Source organism: Anneissia japonica, unplaced genomic scaffold, assembly GCF_011630105.1.
Source record: "Anneissia japonica isolate Jap-2015-1 unplaced genomic scaffold, ASM1163010v1 scaffold1929_len197191_cov155, whole genome shotgun sequence".
Taxonomy (NCBI): Eukaryota; Metazoa; Echinodermata; class Crinoidea; order Comatulida; family Comatulidae; genus Anneissia; species Anneissia japonica.
Window position 1 is genome coordinate 62060 of NW_022751890.1, and position 23104 is coordinate 85163.

Consider the following 23104-nt stretch of genomic DNA (forward strand, 5'->3'; position numbering starts at 1 on the left):
TATATATATATATATATATATATATATATATATATATATATATAATTAAAACGGAACAGTAGAGAAAATCCGATCAGAATGACAAAATAAACAACTAAGTATCCACTGGAAGGAATCCCAATATCTGCAGACGGATCCGATTCGGCCTTCCAGGACTCATCAGTGCAGCTGGGGTATAGACCCAAAAGAAACGTTTGACCAGCTTAGGAAGGGCCCAAACCAGTCCCACTACCACTAATGATTACAGAGCCAAACCAAGGATATATATATATATATATATATATATATATATATATAAATTATCAAGGAAAGGTAAACATAGTGTTCGAATAAACTGTATTTACCTTTCTTTGAAGATTATAAATTATTTAACATTTTTAACGGCTACTTTGTTTTATATGTATATATATATATATATACATATGTATATATATATATATGTATATATATATATAAATTCGAGATGGCTGCCGATGTTTGCATTTACGTAATAAAAATGTCTTATTGATGTGCTGAACATTTTAAAATGGATATTGTCAGCAAAAATGGCTTAAACCGCATTCATAATTCGAGTTAATGTTAAAATTCAGCTTCGAAATAGTAGTTTTTTTAAATATTTTTTTTTATTCATCTTCAAAAGACATGACAGAAATAACAAAGCAAAGAAGTACATTGACAATATTTAAGGGGTTTTTTTAACATCAAATAAAAGCAGAAAAGAAAATAAAGTAAATAAATAAATAAATAATAAAGAAATAAAAAAATAAAAACATGAGTCATTCCTTAAAATCGAAAAAAAAAAAACCACTTTCAAATTTAACAAGTTATTTTCCACAATATCGAATAGATAGCGGTACAAAATATCCTTTAAATTCACACATCTTATAATTTTTTTTAAATAACAAAATCAGAAATCTACTGTAAATAATGATTATAATTATTGCATTTTCATCGCATTATTGTTTTTAAACACCGTATTCTCTTGTAAATATCTTTTCTATTTTTTTTAATCCATGGAAATATATTATTTTAATAATGATGAGATATATGCCAAAAACCAGACAAAAGTTTCAGGCGAATAAGTATATTTTCTCCTTTTTTTGGAAATAAATTCAGAAATAGCTTTTGACAAACAATTTTTTTTGGTGGGGGGGGGGGGGAGGCAGAAATGTAGGTTTGAAAACAATTGACAAGCAAATTTCATATAACTTATTTTTTGTTTGGTTTTTAGGCAGCAATATGATTTTTACACGGATTTTCATATTTATTAACAAATTAGCATATAAGCCAATGGAGATAGAAAGAAAAGAAAAAACAAAAAAAACACCCCTTTTTTTCCTCCTATTGGAAATATTGTAATTTTGAATCGGTGGGGCATTCAAAATGTATTTTATAAGCAAAACTCAGTCGAAATCAACAGGAAATGTAGTTTGAGAGATCCATTTCAATTCAGAAATCGGTTTCGAGGAATGCTTACTTTTTAACTTACAATAAACAAGGCGAGTAGTTTTTTTTGGCAGAAAAGCAAAAATTGATATCTTCAGCTGTATTATCAGATTTAAGTTCATCTTAATTTTTACATAATTTTAGCCAATCTCTTGGAATTGCTGATATTATTTTGTAATACGATAAAAAACCAAACATGGTTTAAAATTTGGTCTTGAAGTTATTATAATTTAAAGCAGTACCTCCTTCATCTAAAGTATCATTTACATATTTTACTTTATGCAAGAGAGTTAGAGGAGGTAATAAAACATGATTATTTGACTTAATCAGACTATTACACCATATGATTTGATGCTTCCGATTAATAATACTCTCACTATTTGTAAAAATATATTTGCTCCATTCCACCAAAACATGTTTTATAAATTCGTTTTTTATTATGTCCAAAAAAATTTCATTATGTTTAAAATTACATTTCCAGATTAGACTTCCACCTAATAATTTAGTAGAGTGGTAAAACAAAAAATGGTTCATTTTCTTGGTTTATTTAAAAACAGTCTTTGGATGCATTTAGTTTTCATGCTATGGCAGAATGACTCAATGTGAATCATTTTTCATTTCATTAATCTTAATTCCTTTAATGTTATTATTTTTTCTAATATTGTTCGCCAAAAGTTCTACGCAGAGAATAAATAGATAAGGAAATAGTAGTTATTTGAATGATGGCCACCATCTTGAATTTGGTCCTTTAAATTTTTCCCTTATATTATTAAGATATGAAATCAAGTCAAAATTTGCTTTTAACAAAAAATATGCACGACACTGATATTCACGATATACAGGCCCACTAAATTCCTGGATCCGTCCCTGGCCTGGAAATATTACCTTGCAGATCAGTACAAATACTAGTGAAAAGGTTATTAAATGCGTTAGCAATAGACAAATTATCAGTTATTTCTCGGTTTCTAACAATAAGACATTTAGGTAATTTAGACTGTTTTTATTTTGGTACAAGAGTTTTTAGGCCTGTCATTAAGTTGATTTGTGATTCACCTATTTCAAGATATTTAAAGCATGGTCTTCTTACCTGGATGACAGCGTCTTACTAAATCTTACAAAAGTTATTTTGTTTGAAAAACGAACAGTCAAAATTATTTCAAATCCGCATCGATTTCGCAAGCCATACATTCACCAGCAAAGAGCCCTTTAGAATAACCATCCTTTTATTTTAACAAAGGCATTTTTCTGAAATACTGACTTTGAAGAGAAGGTACGTGGATCAGACGGTAGGAAAGCATGTCTTCATTGTTGAAGGAGCATATGAGTTGTCGCACATCTACAATGAATATCTGGGACACATCGATGATTGCACTCTGTCACCATTACACTATATCTATGACCTACAGAGGCATAATGCCGTTCAAACTGAAGAAGGCTCCAAAAAGCAGTTCGAAAGATACTGGTGGACTTTGTTTATATCGGCTTAACACTAATAAGCAAAGTATCCAAAAAGTTGCTAACATTTATCAAAATATACATGATAAAGAAAGGAAATAGGAATAAAAAGACACTTTTTAAAGTCGCATAATTATTACTGGTAATTGTCGGTATCCTAATCACTTAAGCCATCACTCAACACCATTATCAACAACATAATTATATACATCATTAAAATCATCACCACACCCCAAGAACTATGTGGGCTAAAGTCTAATATTTTGTTTGGAAAATTAATGTTCTGTTGGCCACATTCAAAGAAGTACCGTAACTATGAGATTTAATTCATACAGGGCAAAAGTATTTCTCAGGAAAATCTAAAGCAGTGGTATTCCTCTGATCATAGTAAAATTGAGTAAAAAAAAGGCTATCTGAAGGCGCCTGCCACCTCTCAGTGTTGAGAATATCATGGCTTTAACTCATGAACATACTCCGAATAACCAGATAAATTGGTAGAATGTTAAGCCTTACACTGTAGCCAATCCGAGCCAGGATTGGTCCAACTTTACGCATAAATTAAAATTATGTGGACCCATTTTCTTCAAAGTTGACCCATTTTACGCAAATATATGAAAAATCAGGACCCATTTTCCTAAAAGTTGACCCATTTTACGCAAAAAATAAGACAATTTGACCCATTTTTCAAAAAGTGGACTTATTTTGTCTATAAAACAGCATAATTTAGACTACGGCATTGATTCTACGATTGCTTAACATTAATTAGTCAGCTCATAATAACTTTTGGCTGTTTATTTTTTAGGCCGATTACAAATCTGGTCACTAGTAAAGAGCTGCCAGTGATATTAACTTACCCACTTCTACTACACAAGTGTAATACTGTATAACAATTAAAAGTTGTTGTTTATAGGCATAAAGTGTCCCGTCGTATGACCTATTATGAGATAGCCTGCTTGTCTTGCAACGTCCGAGCAATGAATATGAATGTTCCTTTCATACGGAGTATTTATAGAGGTACCGTAGATAATTTGAATTACTATGACACTAAAATCTAAGTTCTAAACTATTTTCTGTTACTATGGACCTATTAATGATATTATTAGGTTCATGCTGTTAGAATATGAGATAACCAAGAAGGCGCCTTTCTCACACTTACATTTCTATAGGCCTTTATTCAAGATCGCAATAAAGCTCAGTTCGGCTTACAAAAAAAAACCCCCCAAAAAAAAAAAACAACCAGATCATAATAACAAAACGTGCACTCAATAATAACGAGCCAGATCCATGACATTGAATGCCGTTTTCAATGGATCGGAAATATCGGTAACTGCCTGTGCCTGTAGGTGGAACGAAAAACATGCTTCATGTAATGTATATTTTATCTGACATTAAATCAACGACATGAATCTGTTGAATTACGGTACAATCCTTGAATAATCTTCACATACAAGAAAGGCGTATATTGGCTTATCTTATTGAGGAATGACATTAAAAATGAATTTATTATAATTATTTAAATTAAATAGATTTTTGTAACTAAATATGCTTGCTTTTAAATTGATAAATTATTTGACTACTTTTTTTAATATAATGATGATTTTAAAAGCCTATCGCTTTATTAACATACATATATATATATATTAACATGTTTTTCTTTTCCCCTTTATCATGTTTGATTTGAACATAGCATATACTAATTGTATAATATTTTTTGTAATTATATAACATATATTACTCAGAATATACATTTATAATGTGTATTATAATGTGTCCTGTTTTGGTTTCGAAACCTAAGTTTAATAATAAATGGCCTTTCGAATCGCTTTACGGAAGTTAGTTTTTGATTTCTTTGTTATTTTCACTGAGCCCATTATTAATGCCCGAGGCTCATACAGTACAAATAAACTGTAAAATGGTTCTCCGTTTCTTTATATTATTGCTTTTGTTAGCCAAATGCTCTACATGCAATCTATATATAAGGAAAACCAACCAGGCGCCAAATGTGACAAAATTCCCTTTTCATGTTCTAACCTGTACACTAACGAAACTAAATCTGTTTTACCTAGCTTATGTATAAATATATGCATCAAGTGAACAGTTGATTTTATTGAACCTTGGGATTTTTCTTTGTTATTTCCTGTATTACTTAAAAAAACCCCAATTTATTACAGACTATGACCAAATCTGGTCATCATATCTGGCATTATCATCATCATCACATCATCATCATCATCCTCATCATCATTATCATCATTGTCGTCATTACACTGTTTCATTCAGACTTTTATACACGACTAGTTTCTACACACAGTCGCACAGCCCTACTGTTGTAATTTAACCTGTTTTCAATATTGCAATTTTTATTAGAATAAATATCACTCTTTAATATGTGAAAGAACGGATGAGTTGGATCATAATGATATGCATAAAATACGAATATTTACATACAGTAAGTAAACAATTACTACAGTCAAATGGGACAGACAGTATTATGTAACTGTTTTGGACTTTAAAACGATACACGTAAACGAATTTTGAGTCTCTGGATTTGTACTTTAACCGTTTATTCATAAACCTCTGGTAAAGCTTAAAATAGAACATAACATAACATCTTTGTATAAATCGTTATGAAATAGAAGTTCAAGCGTACGAAAGGTTAGCCTATAGTTTGTTTAACATGTGACGGCGACAACTGGTCGCTATTATTAGTACTACAGTACCGGTGTGATTACATCCTAGTTTTAATGGCCTTGATGCAAGTAACATTTTATATAAATAGAAGTATAAATACATTTGAAAAAACTACAACTTACACGGTTACCCAAACTCAAATCAAATTTTCAAAAGTCCAAAATGAACAAACAGAAAAGCAAACTATTTTGTATCAACTTAGTTAGGCAATCCCGAATGATCTCTCTCTGTTGCTTCCAACTCTTCCCCTTTTCTGAGGGCGCTATTCTATATATGGAGTGCCAAAGTCCAATTCAGTAACGAAACGTCATATCATGTATTTTGTTATGTACACCATTGTATTATCCTTCTGTAGTTTAGAAATTCCAAATTATAACTTAATCTCTAAAAGTATGTAAAATAAGGATTAATGTCTATGTCTTATCATTTGTAAATTCTGTACACTACTATAATATAAATTATTAGAGTTTAAACGCGTTATAAATATATCACATTTACAATTACTACGTTTACAAACAGGTGATACCCTGTTGGGTTCTTGTTGTAAAAGGATGATGGCGCTTCAAGATTTGGTTTCGGTTGTATTCGTCGGATTATTCCTGAGTTTCAAATCCACACCTGGTTTGAATCAAAATGGGTTTGTCTGTTTTAGAATATTTTACTAAAGAAAATAAGCAAAGCAAATGTATTTGAAAATAAGTTACTTAATTCATAAAAGGTGTCTTGTGTCACCTTCATTACCACAAAAATTGCCACTTTTGGGGCTAAATTTTTGAAACAACTATATTAAGAAATTAACAAAAAACGGTGCGGATGCAGAAATTTGAAATAAAGAGGGATCAGAGGGACTTTGACAGATGGAGGGTCTACACCACCTCAGCTCCACCATGGGGCAGAATTTACGATTTACGAAATTTTTTCCCAAAATTTTTCTGGGCCCCTCTTGAATCCGCCACTGAAAAATATAGAAAAAAAAAACTCAAAATTTATATCATTCAGTTCAAATAAATCCTCTTATTTGCTTGGTAGTAAGTTATTATAATTCATGACATCAATATTTTGCATATCTAGCTAAATAAGCAGAGTTAACTACTACTATCGTAAGAAAAAATTTTTTTTGTGAACTAAATACGCATACAAATAAAAATATTGGTTAATTAAACATATTAATTGCTAATATTAAATATATTTTCTACGACAATATTTGAAATCGAAGCTTCTGATTTCAGTCAATTTCAGTAATTTTCTCATTCAAGTAACCGCATTGCTTGAAATTATGGGATCATTTTGCATTGCTGGTTCTATACCACTACGATTGTAAAAGCTTGTGAAAATAATACAAAATTCTAACTCAAGAAAATAGTAGTCTATAACATAACATAATATTACGTAGCTGATCATTTAAGCATCCACTGCTGGTTAAAAAAGTCAGTTAGTTCTCAGTTTTTACATTCTTTTCATTTTGCCTCTGATTATTATCCGTGCTTAAGTCGTACCTTTTTCTTAAACCATCAAATTACTAAGATACACAGTGAAATTGAAATTATATTTTGTTTAGGGAACACGTATGCTCAACTCGAATTGGTACAAGTCAAACCTATTCCGCTCTTGCGTACTACCAGTCAAGCACCTCGACATCTTGTGGGTTTCTAGGGTGGGGTAGGTGTACTAGGTACAGGTAAGCAATAAGTAATTCTATAATTATACTCCAGTCTTCTGATACCGTATATATCTTGCATGTCATAATTGTCTGTGAATCCACATTGAGGTCACTGATTATAAAGCAACCTTAGTCTTACGTTAAGGGTGGGTCAGTTATGAACTTGCTAACTGGCATTTATAATATAGCAAACATATATACAGTAAAACCCCTATTAAGAGTAACCTTCGGGACCAAAAAAAGTGTCCCCTTAATAGCAGTGTCCCCTGAATAGCGGTACTCCTATTCATAGGACACTAACCAAAAATGCAACATTGTCCCCTTAATAGGGGTTTTGGCATGTTTTCATACAATGATGACATAAATTCTGTTTAATTTTTATTTTTATTGACATAAAAATCAGCTAAGTAGAATTAGAACTAATTTATAGCAACAAATTTCAATGTAAATACAATACATTTATAATATGAAATCAAAACAAATGTAATTAAATCAACAATAGTTTTTTTAAATTTATTAAAAAAAATATAAACCTAGAGGTAGGGATTTAAGTCCCTCGCTGTACTGTACATTTTGCTTGTATCCTTGAGCAAGGCACTTTATCTGCATTGCTTCTCCTGTATCACCTGTCTTGTCGGGCCTGTATGGTACATGTTATGCCCTCCCAATTTCATCAAACCACCACTGCAAGGGTTCTCTACACACAGGGGTATGGGTACCTGGTGGGGTTGCCTACTCCTGCGATGTTTTCTACCAGCAGCAACACTTAAAACATGAGGACCCAATGACCAGGAAAAAAGAAGCGCTTTGTATCTACAAAGAAAAGGTACTGTATAAATGATGTAAATAATTGATATATATATATATATATATATATATATATATATGTGTGTGTGTGTGTGTGTATATATGTATATGTATGTATATATCGTATGTGTATAGGATATATATGTAAATATATGCAGTGTATGTATGTCTTCGGGTCTTCTTTTTTTATAAATTGTTTTTATCTTGTACATCATATACTACTTCTTTTGTCTGTCTCCCTTTTTGTTTCTATGTGATATTTTAGGACCCCGTTGGAAACAAGTTCTTCTGAACTTTCACGGGTTATCTTGACATTATTATCTGTTTTTGATTTTTTTTGGTCAATTTTTATAAGTGGTATATGATGTTGAAGGTAACTCAAATTCATTTTTGATAAAAGAATATTTTATAACTTTTTGTTTGCTTTCTGAATTTGTGGTTTTTATTATTTTTTATGACAGTTTTCGCTATTTTGATGTAATGCCGAATATATTGAAATGAAATGAATTCGTTTGTGTATGCGTGTGTGGTCTTATATACATATATACTACACGTATACGCATAAAACTAGGTAGCAACATGAACAATTATTGTACTATTATTTCTTTAGCTTTCACTTTTCCTTGTTTTGTTTTACTTCCCCCTTTATTTTGCTTTATGTTATGTTTAATTGAAGATCTTTGTAATTTATTTTTTAAAGTTTTAGTTTAAGTATTGTAGTTTCTGAACGCACCGCCAAATTGGCGGGTACCACTGATACAAAGGTGTACGTTCAAATAATAATTATTATTTATTTGTATATGAAAATATGAAGTAAAACATTCAGTAGGCCTATACCAACGTTTGCTCTAATGATTCAGGGGAGAAAATTCTGGTTTATTGCTCAAAAGGTATTAAATATGAAGTTGAATGAATTTTTCTTACTTTGAGACTGCTGTAGTTGTGATACAGTGATAAAAAAATTAAGTGTTTCTTTAATAGCGGTTATTTGACCATTTGGCACTCTCAGAAATTGTCCCCGTCCCCTTAATAAGGGTTTACTGTAGTGTTAAAAGATATATTGCCCCTCGTTTCACGGAAAAGTGATCTGAACCTTGAGGTTGGGGGTTCGAACTTCCCTGGTCATTTCAAGTTTGGTCCTTGGACAAGACACCTTACCTACATTGGTCTGTCTTCACCCAGGAATATAAATGGATGCCTGCTTGACTGAGGGCTACATCTATTTTAGTATCTTTAAACGCAAGCATGGCCTCTATAGTTTTAAGGGTTAGAGCTTTAGAAAAACCTACATGTTTTCTATATTGTGGTAAAACATTTGTTTTCTGTTTTTATTCTGTCAAAATACAGAGCACAGTCTCGGTATTCTAGTGCATATCGAACTGTTTACAATACAAGATATGTCTGTTGTCCGGGTTATGCAGCGCCCCCTGGCAGTGATGAATGTACTGAACGTAAGTTTTTGAGAGTTACGCATAGTTTAGTATTTTGTTCTAGATACACTTTTTAAGAAACACAAACTCACTACATTTTTCTCACTGTTCAATTTGTTTATCATTCCAGCTGTATGTTCACCCAAATGTGTTCACGGAACCTGCGAAGGCCCTAATATATGTACATGCAACCTAGGGTACCATGGACCAAAATGCGAATATAGTAATTTGTTCACTTATATAAGTATAAAACAGTAATACAGTAGTTACTAATATCATAACTGTCATTATCATTATTATTATTGTTATTATTATTACAATTATTAGTATTTCAATTATTATAGTTTTTATTATTAAAATTACTACGTATTATTTACAAGGCCTCTTAATGTAGTATAAATTCATTTTTTACATATTTTTTTAAATAATAGCTTGCAATTCAGAAATTGATAATTGCGAAATGATAGACTGTACTTCACCTTCTAACTTCATGTGCACAAAATGTCTTTACCACATCAATGACGAAATAAAGGCCTTTAACTTAGTTAATGGTCGGTGCACCCGTAAGTATTTTTTGTTTATTTTGATTTAATTGAGCTTAAATTTCCTCATAGAAAAAAGGTCTTCAGAAGAATTATATTACCAATACTGTACTTGTTGTATTAGCATTTTATATGAGCATTTATTTTCTCCCAAATGTAATTATAATTGAGCATTTAGTATTGATTTAACTATTTCCTACCCATCCCTTCATAGCAATTTGTTCTTGGCGTAATGATAGTAGGTCTTGCTATCCTGGTAAATGTGCTTCTTCAAACAACACTTGTATTTGTGACGCAGACTTTGATTTGGATGACAACTGCATGGAAAGTAAGTTAATGTCCAAAATCAAACAAATATTTTTGTTATCAAAATAAGTATTTAATATATTAATTTGTATAAAAAACATACCAATAAAAATAAACAAAATCAAATCAATACAAATTCACAGATATGAAATTGTCATTCGTTTGCATGTGTTTCTTTAAGAGGGAAAGAAACTAATAATGGTTGTTGAGAAACATGTTGTTAAGGTCGGAGGGTAAAAAAATCCCAAAGTCTAGGAAATAAATTAAAAACTGTATATTCTCATGTTTTCTCATGATCTATAATATATTTTATCGATAGTTGCTGTGCCGCCAACAGTAACGAACTGCTCGATACTGTTGCAACATGACAATGGATTCAATGGAATCTATACAAGCAATATTCTATGCCAGCAATCAACAATCTATTCATCAATAAAAGGAAATAGTTTTCTCGTGAATTGGCAAACTCAGTTCTCGGCGACTGAATATCCATTTCCTTATTACGTCAACGATTCCAGCGTTGGCGTGACTTCAGCAGTTGTTAATTGGCATATTGACAGAGGTGAATACTGAGTTTTAAACAATTAGTTATGGCTTAGGCCCCTATATCCGTAGCTCTTTTTCATCCATCAGATGGGTTTATATCTTTATAGTTAATTGCTTGCTTTACATGTCAGTGCTAGCGTTTAGATCCACCAAAGCAACTATGCCGGGATTACCAAGTTCAATGATAATTTACTGCAAATGTAAAATTGTAATGTTGGCTGACATATTGCCATTAGTTAATTGCTGTCACGTATAGTCGATTCCATAGTTCCGAGTGCACATCTGTGTAGAACTTTAATACAAAATAATAAACAAATACCATAAGGTGCATGTATCGTCTGCTGAATTAAATAGTTTTGAATTGTTATATTATATACTGTGACGATGGTTAGCTCTTACTTGTTTGTAGAGAACGGAATATAAATGTTGTAAACGTGTTTTCATTGCTCAAGTAAAATCCGTACAAAAGCATGAATTCACATTTTGCCTGTTAAAAACAAACCGGGATTCATCATAGCTTAAGTAGATTCATACATTTTTTTTAATCATTGTGGTTTTGGAATAATTATGGTATAAAATAACATTGAAGGATCTAAATGCATTTTCTATTGGAAGACATAATAAATACACAATATAGCCCATTAATTAATTAATCATAAAATCAATTGGTATCATTTGTTATTTCTCTATTTTAATTTCTTAAACCACAAAATGTTGTAGTGTAATAATTATGTCTGATAGGTGGCAATATAGTAGATTCTGGAGAAATTGATTGTAGTTTGAACCACAATGAAGACCACCCGAATGAGGGCATACATGTTTGTATACGATATGAACAATTATTGGACAATCTTCAAAACAATGACAAGTAAGAATCAACGAACATATTAGAGCAATTCTTTTAACCGCCGTAAAATGGGTAAAGCTTGACAAAAAATATATGTTTTTTGAAAGTAGTTAAAGATATTTATTTAAAAAAAAATTATAAAGGAATTCTGATTAAAAAAATAGTAGATACATTATTTTTCTAATTAATATTTTGTATTATTTTTGTGTTATGGAGATAATGATGAAACTGATATAGGTGATTTGGCAGCAAATTTGTAATGGAGCTCTAGTTTGGTGGTGAACAATTCTGAATTTTCATTATCGTTGTTCTAAAATCAAATCTTTTAACACCAAGGTTTTGTTAAGTAAACAAATTACACCTATGTTCTTATATAATTTGTTTGAAGGGCTGAATTAATTAGAGATCATCTTGCGGGGCCAAAGATAATCGCAGAGTTGAAACAATCGTTGCACTTATCCAAGTTAGTCTCTGCCAGCTAAGATACTTGAAAATAGATTTTTTTTCTTTTAAAGAAATTTTAGATTTTACTTTTAATTGTACCACACCAGTGGAGGAGAATCTGAGTTCCAGTTTTGATTAAAATATGATTACAATAAAAATAAATGGAATAAAAATAGAAGTAGTTAACATAAAGTTTCCCAATTAGTACACACATTTGAGAATTATTTATCACCCGAAGTATTGATTATGTCTGAAATTAATGTGTCATTAGTATCACTACAGAATATCCTTTTCAGTTTGATAATAACAGCTTCATCAACTAATGGAGGATTTCTTCGACTGAACAACTACGATTATTCAATGATCGGGATAGGTGGTGATCCCGTGTACTATGAGGGTAAAACTGTAACAAGAAATATGAGCATAATTGTCGACATTGATGCACCATCGCACTGTTCTCTTAATGTCCCACGTGATACGACTTGCATTGGATATGCACTTGACATCGGTGATCCATACACTACATCGGTGAGAATTAATTAACAAAGATAAAGATATAAAGTATATTAACATTATTTATTAAAAATCAAACTTAGTGCCAATACAGTATCAAATATTTTGGAGTGGTTTTTAAATATGTAGACCTGGGTTGGTCTCTGGTATTTTCCATCAATCAAATAGGAGTTGACGAACTGGTTTGATTATCCTTTCTTATTGGTATGGTATGTGTAAAACAATGTGTTAAATTAAGTCAATATTTATAAACCAATAGGCCTACACATTTAATAAGCGTCAATAAAAAGTAAACGTAACATATTGTACCAACCGCACGAAAATTGAACCGATTTGTTGACGCCTAGGTTTTATATGATGGATAACTATTTATGATTATTTACAGAGTCAGTTGAAGATTAAGTGGTCAACATGGATAGACCATATTTCAGGATTGACAGCAACGTCTTATGACTGCAGAATTTGCAAAATGGTTGCAAATAATGACGTGCTTACTTTTAATGACACTTGTGACAGTCTTCTTTATTTTCAAATTGGAAATTATTATGAGGCAGAGTTTGAGCTAACCTCTCCAGGTAGACCTTACAAAAATAATTTAAATGTATTTTGGCCGACCGTTTCTTACTGAATAAGTTTAATTAAGTTAATTATGATTAGTCCACTCAGGGTTTGGTAGACGAAAGGCGATGCTTTTTAAGCCTCCGTTACATAGCATTTACTCCCTGAGACCCATCAGGGAGTAAAGTCGAAAAAAAAAAGTATAATGATAATTTATATAGAGATGTATTTCACATATTATATGAAAATACCTTATGAAATCTCGTTATTTTCGTGTTTAGAATATAGAAACAGATTGTTACTGTCATTTTGATGGGTCAATATTAAAACCACAGCACACGGATGGCATAGTAGTGCAGTCTTAAGATCACATTTGAAAATGCAAAATTATCTAAATGAAAAAATTAATTAAACTAGGTGTATACTGTGCTTTGTTGTCCGTTGGTGACGTTGCTAGCAACATTCGTCTTGCTCGACGCTGCCTTATTTTTGATGACCAAAGTGAAATATCGATTGTAGATGACAAACCTATACAGCTAGTGGTTGATGGAGAAAAGCTTAATCTTCTAGGATCCAACGCATCGACATATGTTGATAAGGATGTAAGGTTTGATGACTTTTGAAAATAATAATAATAATAATAATAATAATAATACAAGACAATGACAATAATAATAAGAATAATAATAACAATAATAATAATAAATAATAATAATAATTAATAATAATAATAAATAATAATAATAATGAATAATAATAATAATAATAATAATAATAATAATAAACAATAATTATAAAAATAATAATACTCAACTTAACTCAACTTTACTTTATTGAAATCATGAATAGATAACAAATGATTGAATTTCAACAATATTCATTAGGCCTACCATCTTTGAAAAACTGCTTGCATAATAATGAAACGTTTAAAACGTTCCGTATTCACTTTACTTATTTATTTACTCCTCTTCGTGCACTGGTGCACATAAGGCGTCTACAAATATACTCCAACTGGTACGGTCTTATGCCAGCCAGTTTACCTCGTTCCATGTCTTTCTATTTTCCTCTGCCTGATGGCCCATCATACTCCTCCATGTTGATTTCGGTTTTCCTGTGCTTCTTTTTCTTTCAGGTTGCCATTTTAAAACCTGTTTTGCATGTTTCGTTTTGTCCAGTCTGAGAAAGTGGCCTATCCAGCTCCACCTTTTATAAATGAAGTCACAAACTCTTTGGTGTATATCAACAATACTGTACATTTGTTGTCGAAACTAATGTGCAAGAGTGTAGAGGCTTAATTAGCTGTAATTGTGCTTTATACGTACGCAACTAATCCACCAAGAATTGGTGTCATATCGAACTAATGATTATTCATATACACAGTAGATAGAGTGAACACAGCAGTCATGCGTATTATTCTCTATTTTATGTTTGATTTGAATAATGTTATTGATGATTAGCTTGTTCCATAGTTCTCTGTTTGATATGACTTCAGGCCGAAATATGTGATCTATTCTTCTCTTTAGGAAGAACAATTTTATGATTGTTTCTAACTGATTGTAATTCTTTTTTATGGGGGTGGAAGCAGACGCTAAAAGAACATGCAATTTATGCGAAGGTGATTTAACAGAGTGAGAGGCGACGATCAGCGAGTGTTGGGGTAGTATGCCGGTTAAGAGCTGTTTCATATGAAATACCAGGTGACACGATGCCCAATTCCCTCCTTTGGACTGATTCGAGGTCTGAACTTTGTTCCTTAGTGAAACAAGTCTTCCAAACAGTACAGCAATAGTCCAACACTGGTCTGATCATGGCAATATAGAAATTTGATTAGATCTGAAGTATTTAGGCCTGATCTCCGGACTTTCTTAAGAAAGTATAACCTGGGACCGCATTTTTTGATCAGGTAGTTAACATTGGTCTGCCAGTTTAATGATCTATCAATATGGTCTCCTAATGGATAGATGAAACACACTTAATTTCTGAATTAAGTGCTAAAACTCACTGGAACTGGGTTGGTGTCTTCTTAAAGCTAATAACATTGTTCCAAATTATTTCATTCTATTCTAAGACAACCAAGTGATTATTAACATCATGCACATGACTAATTTATCCCGACTTTATCCTTTGGTAAATGGATGTATCGCACTTAAAGCGCACTTAAGATCATTCATGAATATGACAAATATAACAGGGCCTAACCAAGAGCCTTGTGGAATACAACCATTGGGGCTTAGCCATGACGAGAAGTAGTTATTCTACTTGACTTTTGGTAGTGGTACGATGTCGACACATTTCCAGTCATCGGGAACCCAACTTTCTGTAAGTGACGAATTGTTTTAGGATCTGAGTCCTTAAGGGAGGCCATTGTTCGTTTGTAGTATTTCTTTCTGTGATCTTTAGCAATTTTGTTAACTTTATTTCGAAGTATCCTAAATCTTGCCTTGTCGTTATTGTCAAATGCAATTCGACGGGCAGCCACTATCCTTTAAGTATGTCTGTAACCTAGAATTGTTTTGCATTCATAAAATAGAAAGCAAAACTCCATCAGCCCCTTTAGTGTATTTATATAAAATGTATATTGATCGTAACAAGAGTTCATCCTATACATACTTTGCCAACTTACTGATTTAAGTTCCTGGCGAAAAGCCTCTTTTGCGTATTGGGTTACTTTTCTTTTTCTGACGATTTTAAATCCATGAGCATTGCTATGTGATGGCTGGTTCCCAAATAGCTACATTGTGATTCGAAAGGCTCTGACCAGGTTGAGTCACTGGCTTTTCATACAAGTCATGTATTCCCTCTAGTTTAACGGCTGACAATTTGTTTCGTTGGAAAGTTACGGAGTGGTCTATTATTCATATGGTTAAAATCCCCCATAATTATGAATCCAGTCTCCGGATGTTTGCGTCGAATAGCGTCCATACATTTAACAATATACCTGGACATGTTTTGTTCATGTACCCATTGAGTGTTGTAGAGAACTCCAACTGAAATATATGATATCTTACATGGGAGGCATTTTGGTCTTAATGTCATCAAAATTCCTTCTAAAATCGGGTCATATCACAACTTGTTACCTACAGAATTAATCCTCCTCCTTTCATATCCACCCTGTCTCTAGGAACCAACGTGTAACCCTCAATGGCTAAACAAAAAATTCATGTGTACGTGATGTATCATTCATTAATCGTTTTTTTTTTTGTACACTGTATACATGCACACATACATACACATTTTGAAACTTAGATAATATTATGCACTTCATTCAATTTTCTTTTACCCCTTTCTTTATTTATGTAAATTTCACATTTTATTCTTAAAAATACAGTGTATCTGAAGAAATTCAGAAATATTTAGTATTTGGTTTGTTCAGAGCAGATAAAATCGAATTTGTATGTAAGCAGTTGAAAATTAAATGAAGTCCGATACTACATCTCCTGTTCCAGGCACAATCTTTTTGAAAGATACATCATGTTGCCCCACAGTTCTAAGGACAATTCTGACTTTTTTCCAGAAAGATTTGACAAATTTACAACGAAAAAATTAATTTTCATCTTTGACAATTTCACATTTACAGCAAATTTCTGTCTCTTTTATTTTCCAGACATGAAATCTTTCATTAGTAGGCAATGTTCGATGTAGCATTTTGTAATTAAATTGCGCAAGCTTTTTATCTTTCATTTTACAAATTTTATGTAGTCGCGCAAGATTTCTAATTAATGTTTTAATCACTAAGCTATTTTTCCATTTTCTTTGTCCAGTTGGTACTACAAATGTTTCATCTACAAAATATGAGTAAATCAATTTTGTGTTAACATTTATGTTCTTATGTTCTTAGTGCTAATATTACCAACATCTTAATATTTTTCAATATTATTTGTGTTTTTTAATGTCTTTCCAAAGGTATTAGATGGTTACGCCATATTTGTTCTTTAATAATATCAGCCTATATTTTAAAATGTTTCTTTGTGCATCTGTTATAATCAGTACAAGCAATAATGACGTCTTTATAGAATTCAAGTATGTCAAAGCAAACAATATTTATGTTTTTGAAACAACCTATATTTAGAATCACATTTAAATTGTTTAATTCCACGACACATTTAGAGCTTTTACTTTTAAAAAGTCCAGCACTTTTAATCCCCATTCAATAAAATTAAGGTTTTTCTATGCGTTTTTTCTGGCTTATTATTCCATATGAAATTGTGTATCAAACTATTTACTTTGCGTATGACATAGTTTGGTACGTTTATAATATTAGCAGCATAATACTAGCTTTGCTAAAGCAAGACTTTTTAAGACAGTTTCTTTGTCATAGAAAGACAAGTTTCTACCACCCGAAGACTTAACAGTTCTTTGAAATTCAGTTATTTTATCATCCAAGTTTTGACTGGAACAAAGTTCCAAGTTATACCCTGCGTAGATGCCTAAAACTTTGATCGGGTGTTTTACCCAACCTTAAACCTAATACTTCCTACTCTCTTCCTTTCCATGCACCCCCCCCCCCATCCAAAAATCTTTTGTTTTTATGTCTATTCAACTCCATACCAGACGTCTTACAAAAAAGTTCAATAATGTTAACAGCCGATTGCAGTGTATTTTCATCCCCAATGTATGGTACCGTTTCGTCAGCTAGTGTACTAATCCAAGTTTCTATATACTGTTCTTCACAAGGGATTTTAATTCCTTTGTATAAAATCACTGCTTCTTATGTTAGCGGCCATTGTCTCAACTACAAGGATACAAAAGAGAACCGACAGATGACAGCCTTGTCGAATTCCTCTTTCCATCTCAAAATTTTCGGAAACCCATCCGTTATTTATTGTAACATAGTTTACATTTTTATACTACAAACTTTTAACTCAATTTCGAAAAGGATTTCCAAAATTAAAGCTTTAAGCTCTAAAAACATAAACTCTCTATTTATCGAATCAAATGCTTTTTAAAAATCCAAGACGACAATTGCTCCTTCATAATCATGACTTTCTGTATAATAAAGCAAGTCATCAAATAGGAATAGGCCTACTAAATTAAATTTCCGCCAGCTTGCATCAATTTCCACCAAGTGCTCCAGTCTTCAATTAATGAAGTTTGCACTTTAACGGAAGAAAAAGTATTAATCTAACATGTTCATCAAATTTTGATTAGTTCAGGAGATATAATTTTATTTGTATATAGATTTTTAAAGTGTTTGTGACTAGCTCTTTGAGAATATCTGCCTGGTCTGTAACTAAAGTATTCCTTTCAGTAATCAAACATTTTATTTGCTTCTTTTTGCTATTTGATTTTTCTAACCCAAGGAAAGAAATTGAGTTACGTTCTCCCCTTCAATCCAACGAGATCTTGACCTAATTTGTGCACCTTTAGCCTCAACGTCATATAGATTCGTTTTGTTTCTTCTCTATGCTATATTCAATATTTGAATCTACATCATTGTTGTTAATATTTTTTCTCTTTTTGTAGTTTTTCTCTTTTTATAATAGTTTTATGGTGTTTTCTTTAACTCGAAAATTCAATTATTGTTTTTATAAGTTCGAATAAGAGAACTGAATTTAATTTAATGCTTCTGTAATTTTTAGTATTGTTTTATCCATTATTTTAATTAATCCTTTTTGTATAAAATTCATCTTTTAAAAAGCTGTTATTGAATTTCCAGAGCCCATACCCTCACTTTGGTTCATGCAGGTCTATTTTAATTGAAACTGCTTGGTGGTCCGTTAATATCGATTTCTGTTTCTTTGGTTAAATGGTCTATTTCCAATAATAATTGGACACGAATTCGGCTTGTCCGTGTAAACATAACAACTGGAAGGCGAATTCCTAATTTTCGTACCTTCTCGAAACCTTTTATTCTGAAACAGAAACTGAAAGGTGAAATTCTAAAACTGTGTTTGAAATGTTCGCTTGAATTGTAGTTCGATTCCTCAGTGATAGTAGTTCTACTTTCGAGTAGCTAAGCCTGTTTACATGAAAGATCGGAATGTACATCTGAGCTCTAATCAAATATCCACGTCTCTGATCGTCCGTTTTAGTGGTACTTACCTTCAGGGGTGCACCAGGGGGAGGGAGCCTGGACCATAACCCCTAGTCTGGGAGAAAAACCACAATTTATTGGGGAGGAAAAAATGTGTGAATTTCTATATATTGGTAGACCTAAAATCGATTAAATATGCCTTTAAAACTCCTAAATTGTTAAATTTTTCGGGGGCTTCCCATGGATACTTTTTTGGGATTTTGAGCGACCCTCGAGCACGCCCACTTTTTTCGTCGTGGAAATCGGCCCCCTCCATGTAGGGAAACTCGGATACCCCGTCGGGGCAATCCTGGCGCCACCAATGCTGACCATACTGAGGCCTACACAACTTGTTGCCAAAAAGACCACAACATTTATTAAACTGCATACCATAACTGAATTGTTCCTTCAAACGTAATATTCTCGAAGATTTGTTTCTTGAAGTTACAAAAACTTTGAAAATAACATGCAAAACGTTGAAAAGCCCAGGGAACACGGTTTGAGTCATGGTACACATACCAGCGACCCTTGATTCCAAATAATAATAATAATACGTTTATATTTACGTGTTTACATCTTGCAAAAGACTAGTAAGTCCGTCACTGCAAGGTTTCAGATGCCTGTGTTGCAGAAGAATATCAGGAAATTGCTTTCTTGCTAAAACTAGACCATTTCGATTACGTGTATGTGGGTGTGTGTGTGCGTGTGTGTGAGTGTGATTTTACTACAAAATGAAGAAAAAAAATATAAAATTAAATAAAAATAATAATAAAAAAAAAATAAATAAAATAGAAAAAAGAAAAAATAAATAAATAAATAAAATATATTTAAAAATATTAACGATAATAGTAATTAATCCAAATAGGCAATTGCAAAACTTTAAGTTAAAATTCAAAAATCTTTACAGTTTTCGTCTAATATATCTTCTTTCCTTTTCATATTACACTTTATTACTCTCATTTTCCCCTTTTCTTTTCCTCTTTTCTTTTTCATTTCTTTCATTATCCATCCCCTATTTTTTGTTTTATATTTAATATTATCCTTACCGTTCTCCTTTCTTTCCTTCGAGCGTTTTCCTTAGTATTTTAAATTTATACCTACCTTGTTTTCATTCGTTCCATCATTTCATTCTCTGTTCTTTCTTTTCTTTCCCTTTCCCTTCCCTTTGTCTTTCCTTTTCTGCTTTTTCTTTTTTTCCCCGTTCCTTTTCTTTTCAGATTAGTTTTTTTCATTTTTTTCCATTTCTTTTCCTTCTACTTTTACTTTTCCTTCTTTCATTTTCCTTTCATTATTTTTCCCCTTTTTTATATTTTTCTTTTGTTTTCTTTCTTCTATATTTCATTTTCCTTCTCTCATTTTCTTTTATTTTTTGTTTTCTTTCTTTCGTTTTCATTCTTCTTTTCGTTTTCTTTCCTTTTCTTTCTTTCGTTGTCTGTATTCTTTTATTTTATATTCCTTCTTTCATTTTTATTTTCTTTCTTTCGTTTTCGTTTTCCTTTATGTTTTCTTTCCTTTTCTTTCTTTCATTGTCTTTCTTTTTTATTTCATATTTCTTCCTTCATTTTCTTTCATTTTTCTTTTCTTTTCTTTCGTTTTCTTTCTTCGTTTATTTTATTTTCCTTTTTCATTTTTTTTCATTTTTCTTTTCTTTCTTTTCTTTTTCTTTCTTCTTTTGTTTTCTTTCCTTTTTTCTTCATTTTTCTTTTCTTTTACCTTTCCTTTTCTTTTTATTCTACTCTTTTATTTCATTTTTCCTTTTCCCTTTCTTTTCTATTTCCTTTTCTGTCCTTTTCTTTTTCTTGTTTTATTCTCACCCACATCCATTTTTTCTTTCTGTTCTTTCCTTGTCTTTCACTTTCCTTTCTCACTTTTCATCTCCTTTCGTTATTTTTCCTTCATTCTTCCTTTCTATTCGTTTCTCGTTTTATTCACTTTTCATAAAAAGAGGAAGAAGATATATTTTACAGAAGTGTACTTTCTTTCAATAGAATTAGTAATTTATTTCCAAAATTTTTGAAAATTAATGCCTTTTTGGTGATTGATGTTGGTAGATTAAATAATAATAATAATAATAATAATAATAATAATAATAATAATAATAATAATAATAATAATGATGATGATGATGATGATGATGATGATGATGATTATAATAATATATTTAAGTGGAGGTAATAATAATAGTAATAATAATACATATTTCTATTATTATGATGACGATAACTATGAATGTGGTGGTGCAGGTAATAATAATGATGAAGATAATGAGAGTGAAAGATAAGTTGTTTGTGAAGACAATGACCTTGATTATGTTATTGTTGACGATTCTTTTTATTAATATGTTGTCAGATTAAAGTGTCATGGCAGGGTCATTTTGTTAACAAACTACACGAGGACCAAATTATGTTGCACGCCATTGAAATCGACAATGACGTCATTAATGAAGCCTACGATTCGGACGCCTTACCTGCAGGGCGTACTCTATCATCCATTAACAATCGACATGGAATTGTAAAGTTTGAAGTTGGAGTTGCTAAAGATGGACTTCAGCCAGATTGGATGGCTTTACCAAATGACCTGGTACAGTTGATTCAGCGTTAAGTTTGTCACAATACTGCTGCTGCTGCTGCTGCTACCGCTGCTACTACCACTACCATAGTTCACACAAATTATGTAATTGTGTATATAGGCCTACGTAAATATTTTTATTGCAAATCTTAATTATTATGAGAAATTATTTTTAGATGATGCGTTATATTGCGGTATTATTTGTTTTTCTTTTATATTGTTTATTAATGAATTATGTATCATTCAACTCTCAAAATTACTAATTGTACCCTTGACAGTGGCGGCGCCAAGATTTCCCAGACGTGGGGTTCAAGGTTCCCGACCGGAGGGCATGGGGGAGGGGCGATGCCCAAAGTGGGTGTGGTCGGGCGTCTCTAAAAACCTTTCGAAATTGGTCCAGAGGACGTAGCCCCCCGAAAATATGACAATTTAGGGGTTTCAGAGACTTATTTAATCGATTTTAGAGTCTATAATATGTACAGAATATATACCCGACGAATTGTGGTTTTTCTTCCCTACCCCCTACGGGGGGGGGTGCTGCAGCCCCTAGCCCCCCCCCCCCGTACAGCCGCCACTGACCCTTGACTATTTGATCAAGCATTATATATTGTACGTACATTGTATACCAAAAGTAAAAACAAATGTTGAATTACACTAAACAAGCAACAAACAAGTAGTAAACTGGCTACTGTAGACATTTGTAACAATTCTAAATGTACTAAAATTATGGATTTTTTTTTCAGGAAGAAATGTTTGTTTACCAAACAAATAATGGAAAAGAAACCATTAAATTTTGGATTCGAGCGACGGATGTTGTTAATAACACTAAAACAGATTTTGTTTTAATCCACATTGATTCTACACCACCCCACGGTTTGAGTATTGGACAAATAAATGGCATTGTTTTAGGTGTAGTGTTTTTTATTCTTCTTGTAATAGGCCTAGTCCTGTTCAAAGCAAGTAGTAAGCGGCAGAACGTAAGTTTATTATATAGTACTTAACACATTTTTTAACAATAGCAAAGGCTGCATTAAACAGGATAGACAAATTTTGGGAATTGTCAATAATGTTAGTATTAGAAAATAATAAACTTAATTTATTACTTACATTACACACCATGAACATCTTCATTTTCAAGTATACCTTGTAAGTCTGAAACATATCGGAATGCCTCTAAAATTTTGTACATGATCAAATATAACACTATCAGATCGTGAAAAATGTTCTTTAAGTCTAGTTAATAAGCATCTATCTGTCTTACCAATATAATCACTATTA

At 31.8% G+C, this 23104-nt stretch overlaps 1 protein-coding gene across 1 annotated transcript in view; it reads left to right on the forward strand.

Moving 5' to 3' along the window:
- The window catches only part of LOC117121874, a 63215-nt gene that overhangs the window by 36204 nt on the left and 3907 nt on the right, over positions 1 to 23104 (forward strand). Inside the window, exons 21-33 of the mRNA XM_033267259.1 lie at positions 6112 to 6229; positions 7151 to 7270; positions 9407 to 9510; positions 9620 to 9712; positions 9921 to 10052; positions 10246 to 10359; positions 10657 to 10899; positions 11625 to 11751; positions 12471 to 12702; positions 13073 to 13262; positions 13663 to 13847; positions 21608 to 21838; positions 22570 to 22803. Coding sequence (XP_033123150.1) covers positions 6112 to 6229; positions 7151 to 7270; positions 9407 to 9510; positions 9620 to 9712; positions 9921 to 10052; positions 10246 to 10359; positions 10657 to 10899; positions 11625 to 11751; positions 12471 to 12702; positions 13073 to 13262; positions 13663 to 13847; positions 21608 to 21838; positions 22570 to 22803 — 2123 coding nt within the window. The remainder of the gene's footprint in view (positions 1 to 6111; positions 6230 to 7150; positions 7271 to 9406; positions 9511 to 9619; positions 9713 to 9920; positions 10053 to 10245; positions 10360 to 10656; positions 10900 to 11624; positions 11752 to 12470; positions 12703 to 13072; positions 13263 to 13662; positions 13848 to 21607; positions 21839 to 22569; positions 22804 to 23104) is intronic.